Genomic DNA, 19,698 nt, shown 5'->3' with positions numbered 1-19,698 from the left:
TGGCGTACCCCACCTGCAGCTCTCTGTTGGCCCCACCTCCAGGCACCATGTCTACCGTCTACTCCCCCCAGTCTTGTACGTATATTCCACGCACCTGGTCCACGGCTCCACGATTATGAACTGATTAACTGAAGCACAGGCACAGCTTTCACTTGCGGTTCCAGCGACGCGGAATGGAAACCGCAGCAGCAGCAAAACTGTAGATACACCTGGTCCATGCACAACCGACGTGGGAAGACGAGCTACAGGGACCGACAGGTGGACCCATACGACGTTCGAATCCCTCCAAAACGGGGGTGGCCACCTTGCCAATATAACTGACCGCCCCCCACGACGCCCTCCGTCCCACCCGCTTCGCTTCTCCCTCGGCCTCGCTCGATCGCTCCCACGCCCTCGCGCCCCCTCCACAAACCACCACCACCCAAGACCGCAGCGCAGGGCGCGAGAGGGATCGGCAGGTCGGGCAAGATGAGGGAGATCCTGCACATCCAAGGCGGCCAGTGCGGCAACCAGATCGGCGCCAAGTTCTGGGAGGTCATCTGCGGCGAGCACGGCGTCGACTCCACGGGATGCTACTCGGGTGTCTCCCCGCAGCAGCTCGAGCGGATCAACGTCTACTACAACGAGGCCGGGGGCGGCCGCTACGTGCCCCGCGCCGTGCTCATGGACCTGGAGCCCGGCACCATGGAGTCCATCCGCGCTGGCCCCTTCGGCGGCATCTTCCGCCCCGACAACTTCGTCTACGGCCAGTCCGGCGCCGGGAACAACTGGGCCAAGGGCCACTACACCGAGGGCGCCGAGCTCATCGACTCCGTCCTCGACGTCGTGCGCAAGGAGGCCGAGAACTGCGACTGCCTCCAAGGTATGCACCCTACGCGTCACTTCCACGCTAGGCTAGCTGTTGGTTTCGTCGATCTCGTGTTTCCTCAATCGATCGGTCGTGCTCTGTTTCGATCGTCAACTCTGCCCCTCATGTTATTGCCTGCTTCTGTCTCATAAATCAGATCGGGCATTTGAGCGTCGGGGAAAGAGGACACAAATGCAGAGAACACTGATTTTGGCCCAAATTTGGCACAACAGTGTTAGAATTTGTCACGTAAATTGTAAATCTGCGATCAACCTGCATTTCTGCCTCTAATAGGCATAGTGGGATGCACGCGGTTGCTGGATGGATGGATCAATGCTTGATCCTTGTGCTTTCGTGAGGACAGGAATAGCACGATATTATAGCACCCGACAGGAGAAATTAGTTGCATTATAAATGAAAGAAACAAATATGCCAGCTTAGCAGCATGTACAGGGAGGCCTTCATAGGTAGCAGATCGTCCAGTACAGTTGGTGCCAATTTGGTGAATTTGAATTCTTGAATTAAACAGATTCAGGGAACGTAACCTATTTGAATATTGAGGCCATTCATTGCAAAAGGAAAGAACTTATAATAATTTCCTTGAAATCCAAACAATGCCTCATTTACTGGCAGTATAAATTGAAAGACAACATCATTTTTCACTGCTAAAAGAACTACCATTTTCCTTTCCTGATCATCCTTACTGCAGTAGTATTGTTGAATTGATACTCCCATTGTCCCACAAGTTGCATTCACTTTCCGATTTCCGTTGAGATGGTTTAGAACTCATTTCCATTCATCTTGGATGCTTATGTTCAGTTGAATGAAATTACTGAAATTTTGTGATAAGTAAGCCACGTAAGATAGTTTTCTAATTATTTGCTAGACACACTCACGGACTTAATAATTGCAGATTTGAAATAAAAACTTGTTGATACACAACATTCATAATATTAGATGAGCTCTGTCAGTTGACATTTACATTTCTGTGTGTTGGCGTAGCTAGTTTTTAACCAAAAGTAATCATGAGGTTATTACTTAATAGTTCTCACTCGCACACTGCAGTTCTGGAAAGAATGTACATTAGGCCTGTATCACCTGGTGCCCAGTTTTTCTTTGCAATCTGTGCTGCAACTTTGCTAGTGGTCTGTATCTGCGCTAATAAAAAAAAGTGAACATATGTGCCCCGTTTGTGAATGTTAGTTTCATTGCTAGCTGAACATATGTGAACGTTAGTTTTACTGAACAGCAAAATATCACTAATTGCTGCCTATAAATTTACACTTTTGTTTTCTAGACTAGAGATGTGGGTTTCAGTAATTTCAGGTACCAAATGACCTGGTTTGTCGGTCAGAAACCAGTTTCCAGTATTGAAGCATGTTACATCACATGTCAACGTCTTCTCGAGCCGGTGAAAGTTCTTGAGATTATCGCAATTATACACTGCTAATGGTATTATCATGCTCTGATTGATGACAACGCTCTACGACCTACCCAAATAAAAAAAACAAGTATCTAGATCTGCTGTTACTGTAACAGTGTCGGTGGTGGTTGCAGCGAATGAGACACTGAGACAAGCTGTGCCCAGTGGGCAGGTGGTTGGGAGGATTACTCATGTTGCTTACTTGCTTAGTGTATATACTTGCATGATTGATTGCATTTAGACGTACATGAGGTGAAATGGATTTTAGCGCATCTAATCAAAGCAGCATAAAAAAAAGTCAGTTATACAATGCACAACTTGGCGCTCTGTATGATTCACTGAGACCAAGTTTCGTGTGGTTTCATGCCTTTTCGGCGGACTTTGTACATGGACGGATGGACCGAAGAAAACTTTGTTGATGCCTAACAGCCCAAAAAGTCTGAACCATATAGCATAACTCTTGACTCTATGATCACTCTCACAGGTCACAGCGTCTCCAGAACTGAAACTGTCTGACACTGACATCGCCTCGCATATTTGACAGGGTTCCAAGTATGCCACTCCCTGGGTGGCGGCACTGGTTCTGGCATGGGCACGCTGCTCATCTCCAAGATCCGGGAGGAGTACCCAGACCGCATGATGCTGACCTTCTCCGTGTTCCCGTCGCCCAAGGTGTCCGACACCGTCGTGGAGCCCTACAACGCGACGCTGTCCGTGCACCAGCTGGTGGAGAACGCCGACGAGTGCATGGTCCTTGACAACGAGGCGCTCTATGATATTTGCTTCCGCACCCTCAAGCTCACCAACCCTTCATGTAAGCATTATCTTCTCGTTGTTCGCTTTCATGCATGCCGCCAAAATGCCAGCGCGCATACAATACAATTGCCAACGGATGAATCCAAACGAATGTGCATGCAGTTGGCGACCTGAACCATCTGATCTCGGCGACCATGAGCGGCGTGACGTGCTGCCTGCGGTTCCCGGGCCAGCTGAACTCGGACCTCCGCAAGCTGGCGGTGAACCTGATCCCGTTCCCGCGGCTGCACTTCTTCATGGTGGGGTTCGCCCCGCTGACGTCGCGCGGGTCGCAGCAGTACCGCGCGCTGACGGTGCCGGAGCTGACGCAGCAGATGTGGGACGCCAAGAACATGATGTGCGCGGCGGACCCGCGGCACGGGCGGTACCTGACGGCGTCCGCCATGTTCCGGGGCAAGATGAGCACCAAGGAGGTGGACGAGCAGATGATCAACGTGCAGAACAAGAACTCCTCCTACTTCGTGGAGTGGATCCCTAACAACGTCAAGTCCAGCGTGTGCGACATCCCGCCCGTCGGGCTGTCCATGTCCTCCACCTTCGTGGGCAACTCCACCTCCATCCAGGAGATGTTCCGCCGCGTGAGCGAGCAGTTCACGGCCATGTTCAGGCGCAAGGCCTTCCTGCATTGGTACACCAGCGAGGGCATGGACGAGATGGAGTTCACCGAAGCCGAGAGTAACATGAACGACCTCGTCGCCGAATACCAGCAGTACCAAGACGCCACAGCCGAGGAGTACGACGAGGAAGAGCAGGACGGCGAGGAGGAGCACGCCTGATCGATGCAACGGGATTCAGAGTCTTCGCTGCTGTGGTACATCAATTGGGACTATAAGTTCCTACAATCCTATACTACCTTAAGCATATGTATTCATGCACTTCCGTATTTCCGTTGCTGCTGCTAGCTTGTGTGTGTGTGTGTGTATCTACAATCGTGTATGTTAGTGTTTTGTGAACTTGTGATATGTTGTCCCCGTTGTCCAGGATTTGTGCGTATGATTATTCATATGATGGGATTAATTGCTTGCTCTCTGTTTTCTTCTAGTTATATATTAGGAATATTCATTTCATTGGAAGGTTGTTTTGCGTTTCCTCATTTTCGCTCATGTGTAAGTACATGTCCTCGATTGTCTCACTACTCTACTGCCTTTCTATAATTTGGACGCCGAAGTGCTCAATACGCGGTAAGGTCCTGTTTGGATTACATCCCAGGCAACTTGTCTGGCACGAGAAGCTCTCCTGGAAGTCCGATCTCGAACGCTTGGGGCTCCGATTGATGCCTGGGAGGGCAAGAAGCAAACAGGCCTTGAGTTCTTCATTGTCTAGATAAAGGAACAGAAGGTGCTAACTGAGGCTCGTGTGTAGCTAGGATGTCAATGGGACCTAATACCCGCTAACCCATGGAGAATTTCCCTATAGGTTAAGATATAGGACAAAAATTGTCCCATGGATATAAATATGTGATAAAATCCTCACTCATTGGGTAAGTGAGTATGGGTATGGAAAACAATCATCTAAACTTGATTGATTACCCATGAGTAATATTCACCTAGTAAAATTAGGTATAGAGCCTGACATGCAATAAGTACATCAACTAACCCTACATCTTCCAACTCTTTTAATAATCCATCCACACAAACCTAGGCGGTGAGCCGCAAGCCGTCTGCCCACCAATCCATGTGTCACTTTATTTTACTTGTTTTATATGGTTAAACAATGTTTTTTCTTGTTACATGTCCAATTTATTGGTGATGTATTGTTGTTAGATGTCGTGTGACTGTTAATGTTATATAAAATATAATGTGACAATGTTTTCCTTAAAGAGGATGAGGACCTATTAGGGACCGATACCCGAAAGGGTATGGATATATGATGAATCTTATACCCATGATGAGTATGGGGATGGAGAGGAATATAGCTTTATGGGAATGGGTATGAGGTGTCTAAACCCTGACGGAGAATTCTCTATTGACATATCTATGTGTAGCTGTCTATGCTAGCTCTTATTTTGACAAAGCTCGGTGGAGGACTCAACATATGTTCAGAACTTTAGATATAACGAGTCAATGTTAGTATTTTTTGTTACAATGACGAGACGGTACAGAACAATCCCTTATATAAGTTTGTTTTTAGGCTAAGGATCGTGACAGTACCATCCCAATGTTGTCTCCAGCTATCCGTCAAAATTAGACGAAAGAGGAGGGCCGCCGGGAGACGTGGTTGTTCCCGCTGTCCCATGGCCAAACTAATTTTTTCGACTGGTAGACAAGTAATATGTAGATAGTACTTAGAACTGTTGGCGCACATAATACACATTCAATCCCGCTCTTTCATTTAAAATCCAACGTCGCACACGCATCTCACTTCTCTCTCGGGCTTTTGCTAAAATCCTCTCCCACTCCCACCTCCCTCACTTTCAGCCATGTCATTTTTTTTCTTCAAAAAACCTCCTACTAGACTGTTCATCTCCCTCATCTCCCCTCGAACACGATCACTATGGATGGCCCTTCATCTGTCGGCCATGGAGACCTGAAAGGGAATTAGGCTTACACCTAGTCCCTAATTGATTTTGGTGGTTGAATCGCCCAACACAAACAATTGAACTAACTAGTTTGCTCTAGATTATATGTTCTACAGGTGCCAAAGGTTCATCTACAACTATACTAATTCGACTGTCCGGAATACCGTAGATTATTCCGGACAGGAGAAGCTTTTTGGAAAAACAGGCCAAGCGCGGACCGTCCGGGCCCCTGCGGCGGACCGTCCGTGACAGAAGAATGACTCTCGGACAGAACCAATGCAAAAATCATAAGTTTCCACTACAGACTGTCCGGAGGAAAAACGAAGACCGTCCGAGCCCTCGCGCGGACCGTCCGGCCTCAGGCGCGGACCGTCCGGTCGGTAAGAAACCGAAAAACCCGAAGGTAACGGGTTCGGAGAAATGAATTATAGGGGCCTCGCGGACCGTCCGGGGTGCACGACCGGACCGTTCGCGACTGGCTCTGTCTGACATCTGACGACGCATTAAATGCAATATAGCCGTTGATATAGCCGTTACTGCTGACCGTTGCATTTTCAGCCGTTCATCTATAGGGGCGGACCGTCCGCACCAGGAGGGCGGACCGTCCGCGCTCAGCAGAAAGGCCCAACGGCTAGGAAGTGGTTGGTGGCTATAAATACAACCCCAACCACCTCCATTCACTTCATCCAAGCATTCCAACCTTCAACATTCAATACAAGAGCTAGCAATCCATTCCAAGACACATTCAAAGCCTCCATCTCTCCAAGTTTCACAATTGAGAAAAGAGATCATTAGTGATTAGTGACTTGAGAGAGAAAGTGATCCGTGTGTTATTTGTCGCTCTTGTCGCTTGGCATTTTTAATCGTGCTTTCTTGATTCCTTCATTACGATCAAACTCACTTGTAATTGAGGCAAGAGACACCAATCTTGTGGTGGTCCTTGTGGGAACTTTGTGTTCCAAGTGATTGAGAAAAGAAAGCTCACTCGATCCGTGGATCGTTTGAGAGAGGGAAGGGTTGAAAGAGACCCGGCCTTTGTGGCCTCCTCAACGGGGAGTAGGTTTGCAAGAACCGAACCTCGGTAAAACAAATCTCCGTGTCTCACTTGCTTATTCGCTTGGGATTTGTTTTTCACCCTCTCTCGCGGACTTATTTCCTTATTACTAACGCTAACCCAGCTTGTAGTTGTGTTTATATTTGTAAATTTCAGTTTCGCCCTATTCACCCCCCCTCTAGGCGACTTTCAATTGGTATCAAAGCCCGGTACTTCATTAGAGCCTAACCGCTCGAAGTGATGTCGGGAGATCACGCCAAGAAGGAGATGGAGACCGGCGAAAAGCCCACTACAAGCCAAGGGAGCACCTCATCAGAAGAGTCCCGCACCAAAAGGAGGGAGAAGAAGAAAAGCTCCTCCAACAAAGGGAAGGAGAAGAAATCCTCTTCTCACCACAAAGAGAAGAAGGAAAAATCTTCTTCCCACAAACCGCACCGGAGTAAGAACAAGGAAAAGAGGATGAGGAAAGTGGTCTACTACGAGACCGACACTTCATCAACATCGACCTCCGACTCCGATGCGCCCTCCGTAACTTCTAAACGCCAAGAGCGTAAGAAGTTTAGTAAGATCCCCTTGCACTACTCTCGTACATCTAAACATTTACTTTCCGTCCCATTAGGCAAGCCACCAACTTTTGATGGTGAAGATTATGCTAGGTGGAGTGATTTAATGCGATTTCATCTAACCTCACTCCACAAAAGTATATGGGATGTTGTTGAGTTTGGTGCACAGGTACCATCTATAGGGGATAAGGATTACGATGAGGATGAGGTGGCCCAAATCGAGCACTTCAACTCTCAAGCAACAACGATACTCCTCGCCTCTCTAAGTAGAGAGGAGTATAACAAGGTACAAGGGTTGAAGAGCGCCAAAGAGGTTTGGGATGTGCTCAAGACCGCGCACGAGGGAGATGAGCTCACCAAGATCACCAAGAGGGAAACGATCGAGGGGGAGCTCGGTCGGTTCCGGCTTCTCAACGGGGAAGAGCCACAACACATGTACAACCGGCTCAAGACCTTGGTGAACCAAGTGCGAAACCTCGGGAGCGTAAAATGGGACGACCACGAAATGGTTAAGGTTATTCTAAGATCTCTCATTTTCCTTAACCCAACTCAAGTTCAATTAATTCGTGGTAATCGTCGATATACAAAGATGACCCCCGAGGAAGTTATCGGGCATTTTGTTAGTTTTGAGTGCATGATTGAAGGCTCGAGGAAGATCAACGAGCTTGATGAACCCACCACATCCGGAGTTCAACCCGTCGCATTCAAGGCAACGGAGGAAAAGAAGGAGGAGGCTACACCAACTCGACAACCAATAGACGCCTCCAAACTCGACAATGAGGAAATGGCACTCGTCATCAAGAGCTTCCGCCAAATCCTCAAGCAAAGGAGAGGGAAAGACTACAAGTCCCGCTCCAAGAAGGTTTGCTACAAATGTGGTAAGCCCGGTCATTTTATTGCTAAATGTCCTATATCAAGTGACAGTGACCGAGGCGACGATAAGAAGGGGAGAAGAAAGGAGAAGAAGAGATACTACAAGAAGAAGGGCGGCGATGCCCATGTTTGTCGGGAGTGGGACTCCGACGAAAGCTCAAGCGACTCCTCCGACGACGAGGACGCCGCCAACATCGCCGTCACCAAGGGACTTCTCTTCCACAACGTCGGCCACAAGTGTCTCATGGCAAAGGACGGCAAACGGAAGAAGGTTAAATCCAACTCCTCCACTAAATATGAGTCTTCTAGTGATGATAATGCTAGTGATGAGGAGGATAACTTGCGTACTCTTTTTGCCAATCTTAACATGGAACAAAAGGAAAAATTAAATGAATTAATTTGTGCTATTCATGAAAAGGATGACCTTTTGGATTCCCAAGAGGATTGTCTAATTAAAGAAAACAAGAAACATGTTAAGGTTAAAAAGGCTTACGCTCTAGAAGTAGAAAAATGTGAAAAATTATCTAGTGAGCTAAGCACTTGCCGAGAGACAATAGACAACCTTAGAAATGAAAATGCTAATTTATTAGCTAAGGTTGATTCTCATGTTTGTATTGATTCAACTTCCAATCCTAGAGATGATAATGTTGACTTGCTTGCTAGGATTGATGAGTTGAATGCTTCCATTGATAGCCTTAGAATTGAAAATGAAAAATTGCTTGCTAAGGCTAAAGATTTTGATGTTTGCAATGCTACTATTTCTGACCTTAGAACTAAGAATGACATATTACATGCTAAGGTTGTAGAATTAAAATCTTGCAAACCCTCTACATCTATTGTTGAGCATGTGTCTATTTGTACTAGATGTAGAGATGTTGATGTTAATGCTATTCATGATCATATGGCTTTAATTAAACAACAAAATGATCATATAGCAAAACTAGATGCTAAAATTGCCGAGCACAACTTAGAAAATGAGAAATTTAAATTTGCTCGTAGCATGCTTTATAATGGGAGACGCCCGGGCATTAAGGATGGCATTGGCTTCCAAAGGGGAGACAATGTCAAAATTAATGCCCCTCCTAAAAAATTGTCCAACTTTGTTAAGGGCAAGGCTCCCATGCCTCAGGATAACGAGGGTTACATTTTATACCCTGCCGGTTATCCCGAGAGCAAAATTAAGAGAATTCATTCTAGGAAGTCTCACTCTGGCCCTAATCATGCTTTTATGTATAAGGGTGAGACATCTAGCTCTAGGCAACCAACCCATGCTAAGTTGCCTAGAAAGAAAACTCCTAGTGCATCAAATGATCATAACATTTCATTTAAAACTTTTGATGCATCTTATGTTTTAACTAACAAATCCGGCAAGGTAGTTGCCAAATATATTGGGGGCAAGCACAAGGGCTCCAAGACTTGTGTTTGGGTACCCAAAGTTCTTGTGTCTAATGCCAAAGGACCCAAAACCATTTGGGTACCTAAAGTCAAGAACTAAACTTGTTTTGTAGGTTTATGCATCCGGGGGCTCAAGTTGGATACTCGACAGCGGGTGCACGAACCACATGACAGGGGAGAAGAAGATGTTCTCCTCCTACGAGAAAAACCAAGATCCCCAACGAGCTATCACATTCGGGGATGGAAATCAAGGTTTGGTCAAAGGTCTTGGTAAAATAGCTATATCTCCTGACCATTCCATTTCTAATGTTTTTCTTGTAGATTCTTTAGATTACAACTTGCTTTCTGTATCTCAATTATGTCAAATGGGCTACAACTGTCTTTTCACTGATATTGGTGTCACTGTCTTTAGAAGAAGTGATGATTCAATAGCATTTAAGGGAGTGTTAGAGGGTCAGCTATACTTGGTAGATTTTGATAGAGCTGAACTCGACACTTGCTTAATCGCTAAGACTAACATGGGTTGGCTCTGGCACCGCCGACTGGCTCATGTTGGGATGAAGAATCTTCATAAGCTTCTAAAGGGAGGACACATTTTAGGACTAACAAATGTTCATTTTGAGAAAGACAGGGTTTGTAGCGCATGCCAAGCAGGAAAGCAAGTTGGCACTCATCATCCTTATAAGAACATAATGACGACCGACAGGCCACTGGAACTCCTACACATGGATCTATTCGGCCCGATCGCTTACATAAGCATCGGCGGGAGTAAGTACTGTCTAGTTATTGTGGATGATTATTCTCGCTTCACTTGGGTATTCTTTTTACAGGAAAAATCTCAAACCCAAGAGATCTTAAAGGGATTCTTGAGACGGGCTCAAAATGAGTTCGGCTTAAGGATCAAGAAAATAAGAAGCGACAATGGGACGGAGTTCAAGAACTCTCAAATCGAAGGCTTCCTTGAGGAGGAGGGCATCAAGCATGAGTTCTCTTCTCCCTACACACCACAGCAAAATGGTGTAGTGGAGAGGAAGAATAGAACTCTATTGGACATGGCAAGAACCATGCTTGATGAGTACAAGACTTCGGATCGGTTTTGGGCCGAGGCGGTCAACACCGCCTGCTACGCCATCAACCGGTTATATCTACACCGAATCCTCAAGAAGACATCATACGAACTCCTAATCGGTAAAAAGCCCAACATTTCATATTTTAGAGTCTTTGGTAGCAAATGTTTTATACTTGTCAAAAGAGGTAGAAAATCTAAATTTGCTCCTAAGACTGTAGAAGGCTTTTTACTAGGATATGATTCAAACACAAGAGCATATAGGGTCTTTAACAAGTCCTCGGGACTAGTTGAAGTTTCTTGTGACGTTGTGTTTGATGAGACTAATGGCTCTCAAGAAGAGCAAGTTGATCTTGATGAGATAGGTGAAGAAGAGGCTCCATGCATCGCACTAAGGAACATGTCCATTGGGGATGTGTGTCCTAAGGAATCCGAAGAGCCTCCACATGCACAAGATCAACCATCCTCCTCCACGCAAGCATCTCCACCGACTCAAAATGAGGATGAAGCTCAAATTGATGAAGTAGAAGATAAAGCAAATGAGCCACCTCAAGATGATGGCATTGATCAAGGGGGAGATGCAAATGAGGAAGACAAGGAGGATGAGGAACAAAGGCCGCCACACCCAAGAGTCCATCAAGCAATCCAACGAGATCACCCCGTCGACACCATCCTCGGCGATATTCATAAGGGGGTAACTACTCGATCTCGTGTTGCACATTTTTGTGAACATTACTCTTTTGTTTCCTCTATTGAGCCACACAGGGTAGAGGAAGCACTCCAAGATTCGGATTGGGTGGTGGCAATGCAAGAGGAGCTCAACAACTTCACTAGGAATGAGGTATGGCATTTAGTTCCACGCCCTAACCAAAATGTTGTAGGAACCAAATGGGTCTTCCGCAACAAGCAAGATGAGCATGGTGTGGTGACAAGGAACAAAGCTCGACTTGTGGCCAAGGGATACTCCCAAGTCGAAGGTTTGGATTTCGGTGAAACCTATGCACCCGTAGCTAGGCTTGAGTCAATTCGCATATTATTAGCCTATGCTACTTACCATGGCTTTAAGCTTTATCAAATGGACGTGAAAAGTGCCTTCCTCAATGGACCAATCAAGGAAGAGGTCTATGTTGAGCAACCTCCCGGCTTTGAAGACAGTGAGTATCCTAACCATGTCTATAAGCTCTCTAAGGCGCTTTATGGGCTCAAGCAAGCCCCAAGAGCATGGTATGAATGCCTTAGAGATTTTCTTATTGCAAATGGATTCAAAGTCGGTAAAGCCGATCCTACACTCTTTACTAAAACTCTTGAAAATGATTTGTTCGTATGCCAAATTTATGTTGATGATATCATATTTGGGTCTACTAACGAATCTACTTGTGAGGAATTTAGTAGGATCATGACACAGAAATTCGAGATGTCAATGATGGGGGAGTTGAAGTATTTTCTAGGATTCCAAGTCAAGCAACTCCAAGAGGGCACCTTCATCAGCCAAACGAAGTACACTCAAGACATTCTAAACAAGTTTGGGATGAAGGATGCCAAACCCATCAAGACACCCATGGGAACCAATGGGCATCTCGATCTCGACACGGGAGGTAAGTCCGTGGATCAAAAGGTATACCGGTCGATGATAGGTTCTTTGCTCTATTTATGTGCATCTCGACCAGATATTATGCTTTCCGTATGCATGTGTGCAAGATTCCAAGCCGACACTAAGGAAGCTCACCTTACGGCCGTAAAACGAATCTTGAGATATTTGGCTTATACTCCTAAGTTTGGGCTTTGGTATCCTAGGGGATCCACATTTGATTTGATTGGTTATTCGGATGCCGATTGGGCGGGGTGTAAAATCAATAGGAAGAGCACATCGGGGACTTGCCAGTTCTTGGGAAGATCCTTGGTGTCTTGGGCTTCAAAGAAGCAAAATTCGGTCGCTCTTTCCACCGCCGAAGCCGAGTACATTGCCGCAGGTCATTGTTGCGCGCAATTGCTTTGGATGAGGCAAACCCTGCGGGACTACGGTTACAAATTAACCAAAGTCCCTTTGCTATGTGATAATGAGAGTGCAATCAAAATGGCCGACAATCCCGTCGAGCATAGCCGCACTAAGCACATAGCCATTCGGTATCATTTTCTTAAGGATCACCAACAAAAGGGAGATATCGAGATTTCATACATTAATACTAAAGATCAATTAGCCGATATCTTTACCAAGCCTCTTGATGAACAATCTTTTAACAAACTTAGGCATGAGCTAAATATTCTTGATTCTAGGAATTTCTTTTGTTAACTTGCACTCATAGCTCATTTATATACCTTTAATCACATCTCTTTCATATGCTATGACTAATGTGTTTTCAAGTTTATTTCAAACCAAGTCATAGATGTATTGAAAGGGAACTAGAGTCTTCGGCGAAGACAAAGGCTTCCACTACGTAACTCATTCTTCGCCGTCGCTCCAAGCAACTCTCCGTTCTAGGGGGAGAACACATGAGCACCAAGCAAAAGGACTTCGTCTTTGGTATAATCTTAACTCATTTATTTATGACCAAAGAGGGAGATAGAAATTCGAGGGCTCTAATGATTCCGTTTTTGGTGATTCATGCCAAAGGGGGAGAAAGTAAGAGCCCAAAGCAAAAGGACCGCACCACCACCAATTTAAAAATCTTAAGTGTTGAATATTTTCAATTGGTATCCTATTGTGTTCAAAAAGGGAAGAAAGTAGTATTTCAAAATGATATATCAAAACCCTCTTGAACACTAAGAGGAGGATCTCATTTAGGGGGAGTTTTGTTTAGTCAAAGGAAAGCATTTGAAACAGGGGAAGAAAAATTTCAAATCTTGAAAATGCTTCTCAAAATCTTATTCATTTGCCTTTGACTATTTGCAAAAGAACGTTGAAATGGATTTACAAAAGAATTTGCAAAAACAAAACATGTGGTGCAAGCGTGGTCCAAAATATTAAATAAGAAAGAAACAATCCATGAATATCTTGTAAGTATTTACATTGGCTCAATTCCAAGCAACCTTTGCACTTACATTATGCAAACTAGTTCAATTATGCACTTCTATATTTGCTTTGGCTTGTGTTGGCATCAATCACCAAAAAGGGGGAGATTGAAAGGGAATTAGGCTTACACCTAGTCCCTAATTGATTTTGGTGGTTGAATCGCCCAACACAAACAATTGAACTAACTAGTTTGCTCTAGATTATATGTTCTACAGGTGCCAAAGGTTCATCTACAACTATACTAATTCGACTGTCCGGAATACCGTAGATTATTCCGGACAGGAGAAGCTTTTTGGAAAAACAGGCCAAGCGCGGACCGTCCGGGCCCCTGCGGCGGACCGTCCGTGACAGAAGAATGACTCTCGGACAGAACCAATGCAAAAATCATAAGTTTCCACTACAGACTGTCCGGAGGAAAAACGAAGACCGTCCGAGCCCTCGCGCGGACCGTCCGGCCTCAGGCGCGGACCGTCCGGTCGGTAAGAAACCGAAAAACCCGAAGGTAACGGGTTCGGAGAAATGAATTATAGGGGCCTCGCGGACCGTCCGGGGTGCACGACCGGACCGTCCGCGACTGGCTCTGTCTGACATCTGACGACGCATTAAATGCAATATAGCCGTTGATATAGCCGTTACTGCTGACCGTTGCATTTTCAGCCGTTGATCTATAGGGGCGGACCGTCCGCACCAGGAGGGCGAACCGTCCGCGCTCAGCAGAAAGGCCCAACGGCTAGGAAGTGGTTGGTGGCTATAAATACAACCCCAACCACCTCCATTCACTTCATCCAAGCATTCCAACCTTCAACATTCAATACAAGAGCTAGCAATCCATTCCAAGACACATTCAAAGCCTCCATCTCTCCAAGTTTCACAATTGAGAAAAGAGATCATTAGTGATTAGTGACTTGAGAGAGAAAGTGATCCGTGTGTTATTTGTCGCTCTTGTCGCTTGGCATTTTTAATCGTGCTTTCTTGATTCCTTCATTACGATCAAACTCACTTGTAATTGAGGCAAGAGACACCAATCTTGTGGTGGTCCTTGTGGGAACTTTGTGTTCCAAGTGATTGAGAAAAGAAAGCTCACTCGATCCGTGGATCGTTTGAGAGAGGGAAGGGTTGAAAGAGACCCGGCCTTTGTGGCCTCCTCAACGGGGAGTAGGTTTGCAAGAACCGAACCTCGGTAAAACAAATCTCCGTGTCTCACTTGCTTATTCGCTTGGGATTTGTTTTTCACCCTCTCTCGCGGACTTATTTCCTTATTACTAACGCTAACCCGGCTTGTAGTTGTGTTTATATTTGTAAATTTCAGTTTCGCCCTATTCACCCCCCCTCTAGGCGACTTTCAAGACCCCAGAAGCAGTGCCATAAAGGTTGCCTTGGTCATAGGTGTCCCTAAGCACGACGCAACGGAGACGGGAAGCTGCGGTTCGAGCGCCATGGAGGTGTGTTGGCCATCCGTGGCAGTAGCAATGTCGTGGTTGTGGTGTCGTCAGCCTTTGCTCATGAGGCAGGAAGTCGCGCTTCGGCTATGTTGTCGTGGAACATACCGTTTCTATAAAAAACTATAAAGGCTACGATGTTCCAATTACATTGAATGGTGAGAGCACCTAGAGGGGGGGTGAATAGGTGATCCTGTACAACTTCAAAACTTAAGCCACAAAAACTTGTTAAGTGTTAGCACAATTATGGCCAAGTGGCTAGAGAGGAGTCAAAACACAATAACCACAAGAAATCAATCACAGAGATGACACGGTGGTTATCCCGTGGTTCGGCCAAGTACAAAACTTGCCTACTCCACGTTGTGGTGTCCCAATGGATGAGAGTTGCACTCAACTCCTCTCAAGTGATCCAATGATCAACTTGAATACCACGGTGTTCTTGCTTTTCTTTTCTCAATCCCGTTTGCGAGGAATCTCCACAACTTGGAGTCTCTCGCCCTTACAAAAGATGTTCACAGAGAGTCACGGAGCAAGGGAGGGATTAGCAACTCACACACAACACAAAGATCACAGCGAATACGCACACACAAGACCCAGACTTGAGCTCAAGAGACTAGCACACTAGAACGGAGCTCAAAACACTAGAATGTCGAACAAGTGCGCAAGATTGATGTGTGAGTGATCAAGAGTGCTCAAGGAATGCTTGGTTTTTTCCTCCATGCGCCTAGGGGTCCCTTTTATAGCCCCAAGGCAGCTAGGAGCCGTTGAGAACAAATGTGGAAGGCCATCCTTGCCTTCTGTCGTCGGGCGCACCGGACAGTCCGGTGCACACCGGACACTGTCCGGTGCCCGATTTCTTTCCATAACAGTCGCAGCCGACCGTTGCCAACCGTTGCAGATCTGGCGCACCGGACAGTCCGGTGCACACCGGACAGTCCGGTGCCTCCTTCCGACCGTTGGCCAGACCACGTGTCGCGCGCAGATTCCGCGGCCGACCGTTGGCTCGGCCGACCGTTGGCTCACCGGACAGTCCGGTGCACACCGGACAGTCCGGTGAATTTTAGCCGTACGCCGTCGGCAAAATTCCCGAGAGCGGCGTCTTCGAGTCGAGGCAGCCTGGCGCACCGGACACTGTCCGGTGCACCACCGGACAGTCCGGTGCCCCAGACCGAAACAGTCTGTTGGCTGTACACAGCCAACTTCTCCTTTTCTTCTTCTCTCTGTTTCTAACACTTAGACAAATATATTAGTACACAAAACCAATGTACTAAGTCTTAGAAACATACCTTTACTTGTGATTTGCAACTTATCCATCCATGGGCATAGATTCATATTTAAGCACTTTGTGTTGGCACTCAATCACCAAAATACTTAGAAATGGCCCAAGGGCACATTTCCCTTTCAATCTCCCCCTTTTTGGTGATTTATGCCAACACAATATAAAGCAACTAGAACAAGTTCAAAATCACTTCAAATAAAACAAATTTGAGTTTTATTCATTTTTGGCATATATGGATCATCCTTTGCCACCACTTGGTTTGTTTTTGCAAATCAAACTCAAATCTCTATCTCTAAGTCAAACACACAAGTTGAAGCATAAAGAGAGTCATTCCAAAAGAGATTGATCAAAGATTTCAAAAACTCCCCCTTTTTCCCATAATCACTACTTCTCCCCACAAAAAGCCAACTTTTGACAAAAGAGACAATAAGAGAGTTTTGACAAAACAAAAAGCTCTATTTCACTATTTTCAAAATTTCTCAAGTGGTAGCTGATCCATTTATTGCTTTGGCCTTTATTTTCTCCCCCTTTGGCATCAAGCACCAAAACGGGATCAATCTTGGCCCTTTAACCCCATTGCCTCACCAAAGGCTTCAATAAAGAGCAAATGGCAATTAGAGTCCATGAGATGGACTTGGAATAAGTTACCCTCTCATCGGAGTGCAGTGGAAGTCTTTCATGGTCCAAGTCCACCTTTTCCCTTTCAATTCTCCTTCGAGACTAAATCAAGCAAACTCAAACATATGGTTAGTCTCAAAGGGTCAAGTTGTAACACATCTCCCCCTACACATGTGCATCACTTTGCAACGGACTTGTGAGGTCCAGGGAGTGTTTGTACAACTTGAGCACCACAATAAGCAACACAATGCAGAATGAACATGATCAAAAGCATAAACACATGTATGCTACAATTCAATCCAAGTTCCGCGAATCTAAGACATTTAGCTCACTACGCAGCCTGCAAAAGGTCTTCTCATCTAGAGGCTTGGTAAAGATATCGGCTAGCTGGTTCTCGGTGCTAACATGAAACACTTCGATATCTCCCTTTTGCTGGTGGTCTCTCAAAAAGTGATGCCGGATGTCTATGTGCTTTGTGCGGCTGTGCTCAACAGGATTTTCCGCCATGCGGATAGCACTCTCATTATCACATAGGAGTGGGACTTTGCTCAGATTGTAGCCAAAGTCCCTGAGGGTTTGCCTCATCCAAAGTAGTTGCGCGCAACACTGTCCTGCGGCAACATACTCGGCCTCAGCGGTGGATAGGGCAACGGAAGTTTGTTTCTTAGAGTTCCACGACACCAGGGACCTTCCTAAGAATTGGCACGTCCCCGATGTGCTCTTCCTATCGACCTTACATCCAGCATAGTCGGAGTCTGAGTATCCAACCAAGTCAAAGGTAGACCCCTTTGGATACCAGAGCCCGAAGCAAGGCGTAGCAACTAAATATCTAAGGATTCGCTTCACCGCCACTAAGTGACATTCCTTAGGATCGGATTGAAATCTAGCACACATGCATACACTAAGCATAATATCCGGTCTACTAGCACATAAATAAAGCAAAGATCCTATCATTGACCGGTATGCTTTTTGATCAACGGACTTACCTCCTTTGTTGAGGTCGGTGTGTCCGTCGGTTCCCATCGGCGTCTTTGCAGGCTTGGCGTCCTTCATCCCAAACCGCTTTAGCAGATCTTGCGTATACTTCGTTTGGGAGATGAAGGTGCCTTCCTTGAGTTGCTTCACTTGGAACCCAAGGAAGTAGTTCAACTCGCCCATCATCGACATCTCGAATTTCTGCGTCATCACCCTGCTAAACTCTTCACAAGACTTTTGGTTAGTAGAACCAAATATTATGTCATCGACATAAATTTGGCACACAAACAAATCACCATCACATGTCTTTGTGAAAAGAGTTGGATCGGCTTTCCCAACCTTGAAAGCATTAATAATTAGAAAGTCTCTAAGGCATTCATACCATGCTCTTGGGGCTTGCTTAAGTCCATAGAGCGCCTTAGAGAGCTTACACACATGGTCGGGGTACCGTTCATCCTCGAAACCAGGGGGTTGCTCCACGTACACCTCCTCCTTGATTGGCCCGTTGAGGAAAGCGCTCTTCACATCCATTTGGTACAACCTGAAAGAGTGATGAGCGGCATATGCTAGCAAGATACGAATTGATTCTAGCCTAGCCACAGGAGCAAAAGTCTCCTCGAAATCCAAACCTGCGACTTGGGCATAACCTTTTGCCACAAGTCGAGCCTTGTTTCTCGTCACCACCCCGTGCTCGTCCTGTTTGTTGCGGAACACCCACTTGGTTCCCACAACATTTTGCTTCGGACGAGGCACCAGCGTCCAAACTTCATTCCTCTTGAAGTTGTTGAGTTCCTCTTGCATGGCCAACACCCAGTCCGGATCTAGCAAGGCCTCTTCTACCCTGAAAGGCTCAATAGAAGAGACAAAGGAGTAATGCTCACAAAAATTAACTAATCGAGACCGAGTAGTTACTCCCTTGCTAATGTCACCCAGAATTTGGTCGACGGGATGATCCCTTTGAATCATCGCTCGAACTTGGGTTGGAGGTGCCGGTTGCGCTTCTTCCTCCATCACATGATCAACTTGTGCTCCCCCTTGATCACCTGCCTCCTGTTGATGAACCTGTTCATCGTCTTGAGTTGGGGGATGCACCATAGTTGAGGAAGAAGGTTGATCTTGCTTATCTTCTTCCTGTGGCCGCACTTCTCCAATCGCCATGGTTCGTATAGCAGCCGTCGGAACATCTTCTTCATCTACATCATCAAGATCAACAACTTGCTCTCTTGGAGAGCCATTAGTCTCATCAAATACAACGTCGCTAGAGACTTCAACCAAACCCGATGATTTGTTGAAGACTCTATACGCCTTTGTATTTGAGTCATAACCTAGTAAAAACCCTTCTACTGCTTTGGGAGCAAACTTAGAATTTCTACCTTTCTTCACTAGAATGTAGCACTTGCTCCCAAATACACGAAAGTAAGATACATTGGGTTTGTTACCAGTTAGTAGCTCATACGACGTCTTCTTGAGGAGGCGATGAAGGTAGACCCTGTTGATGGCGTGGCAAGCCGTGTTCACGGCTTCCGTCCAAAAGCACTCGGGGGTCTTGAACTCTCCTAGCATCGTCCTTGCCATGTCGATGAGCGTCCTGTTCTTCCTCTCTACCACACCATTTTGCTGTGGTGTGTAGGGAGCGGAGAACTCGTGCTTGATCCCTTCCTCTTCAAGGAACTCCTCCACTTGAAGGTTCTTGAACTCGGACCCGTTGTCGCTCCTTATCTTTTTCACCTTGAGCTCAAACTCATTTTGAGCTCTCCTGAGGAAGCGCTTGAGGGTCCCTTGGGTTTCAGACTTATCCTGCAAAAAGAACACCCAAGTGAAG

At 46.1% G+C, this 19,698-nt stretch overlaps 1 protein-coding gene across 1 annotated transcript; it reads left to right on the top strand.

The window, feature by feature from the left end:
- Positions 1-359: 359 nt before the first annotated feature.
- LOC542416 (beta tubulin 3) lies at positions 360-4,109 on the top strand. Its single transcript, NM_001111986.1, is given in 3 exon segments — positions 360-862; positions 2,815-3,084; positions 3,189-4,109. Coding segments are annotated over 3 exon segments (1,338 nt in total). The 5' UTR covers positions 360-468; the 3' UTR covers positions 3,863-4,109.
- The last annotated feature ends 15,589 nt before the right edge of the window (positions 4,110-19,698 follow it).

The sequence above is a fragment of the Zea mays genome, chromosome 1 (assembly GCF_902167145.1).
Source record: "Zea mays cultivar B73 chromosome 1, Zm-B73-REFERENCE-NAM-5.0, whole genome shotgun sequence".
NCBI classification, from domain to species: domain Eukaryota; kingdom Viridiplantae; phylum Streptophyta; class Magnoliopsida; order Poales; family Poaceae; genus Zea; species Zea mays.
Note: the sequence above shows the minus strand (reverse complement) of the source record. Positions and strands in the feature narration are given on the sequence as shown.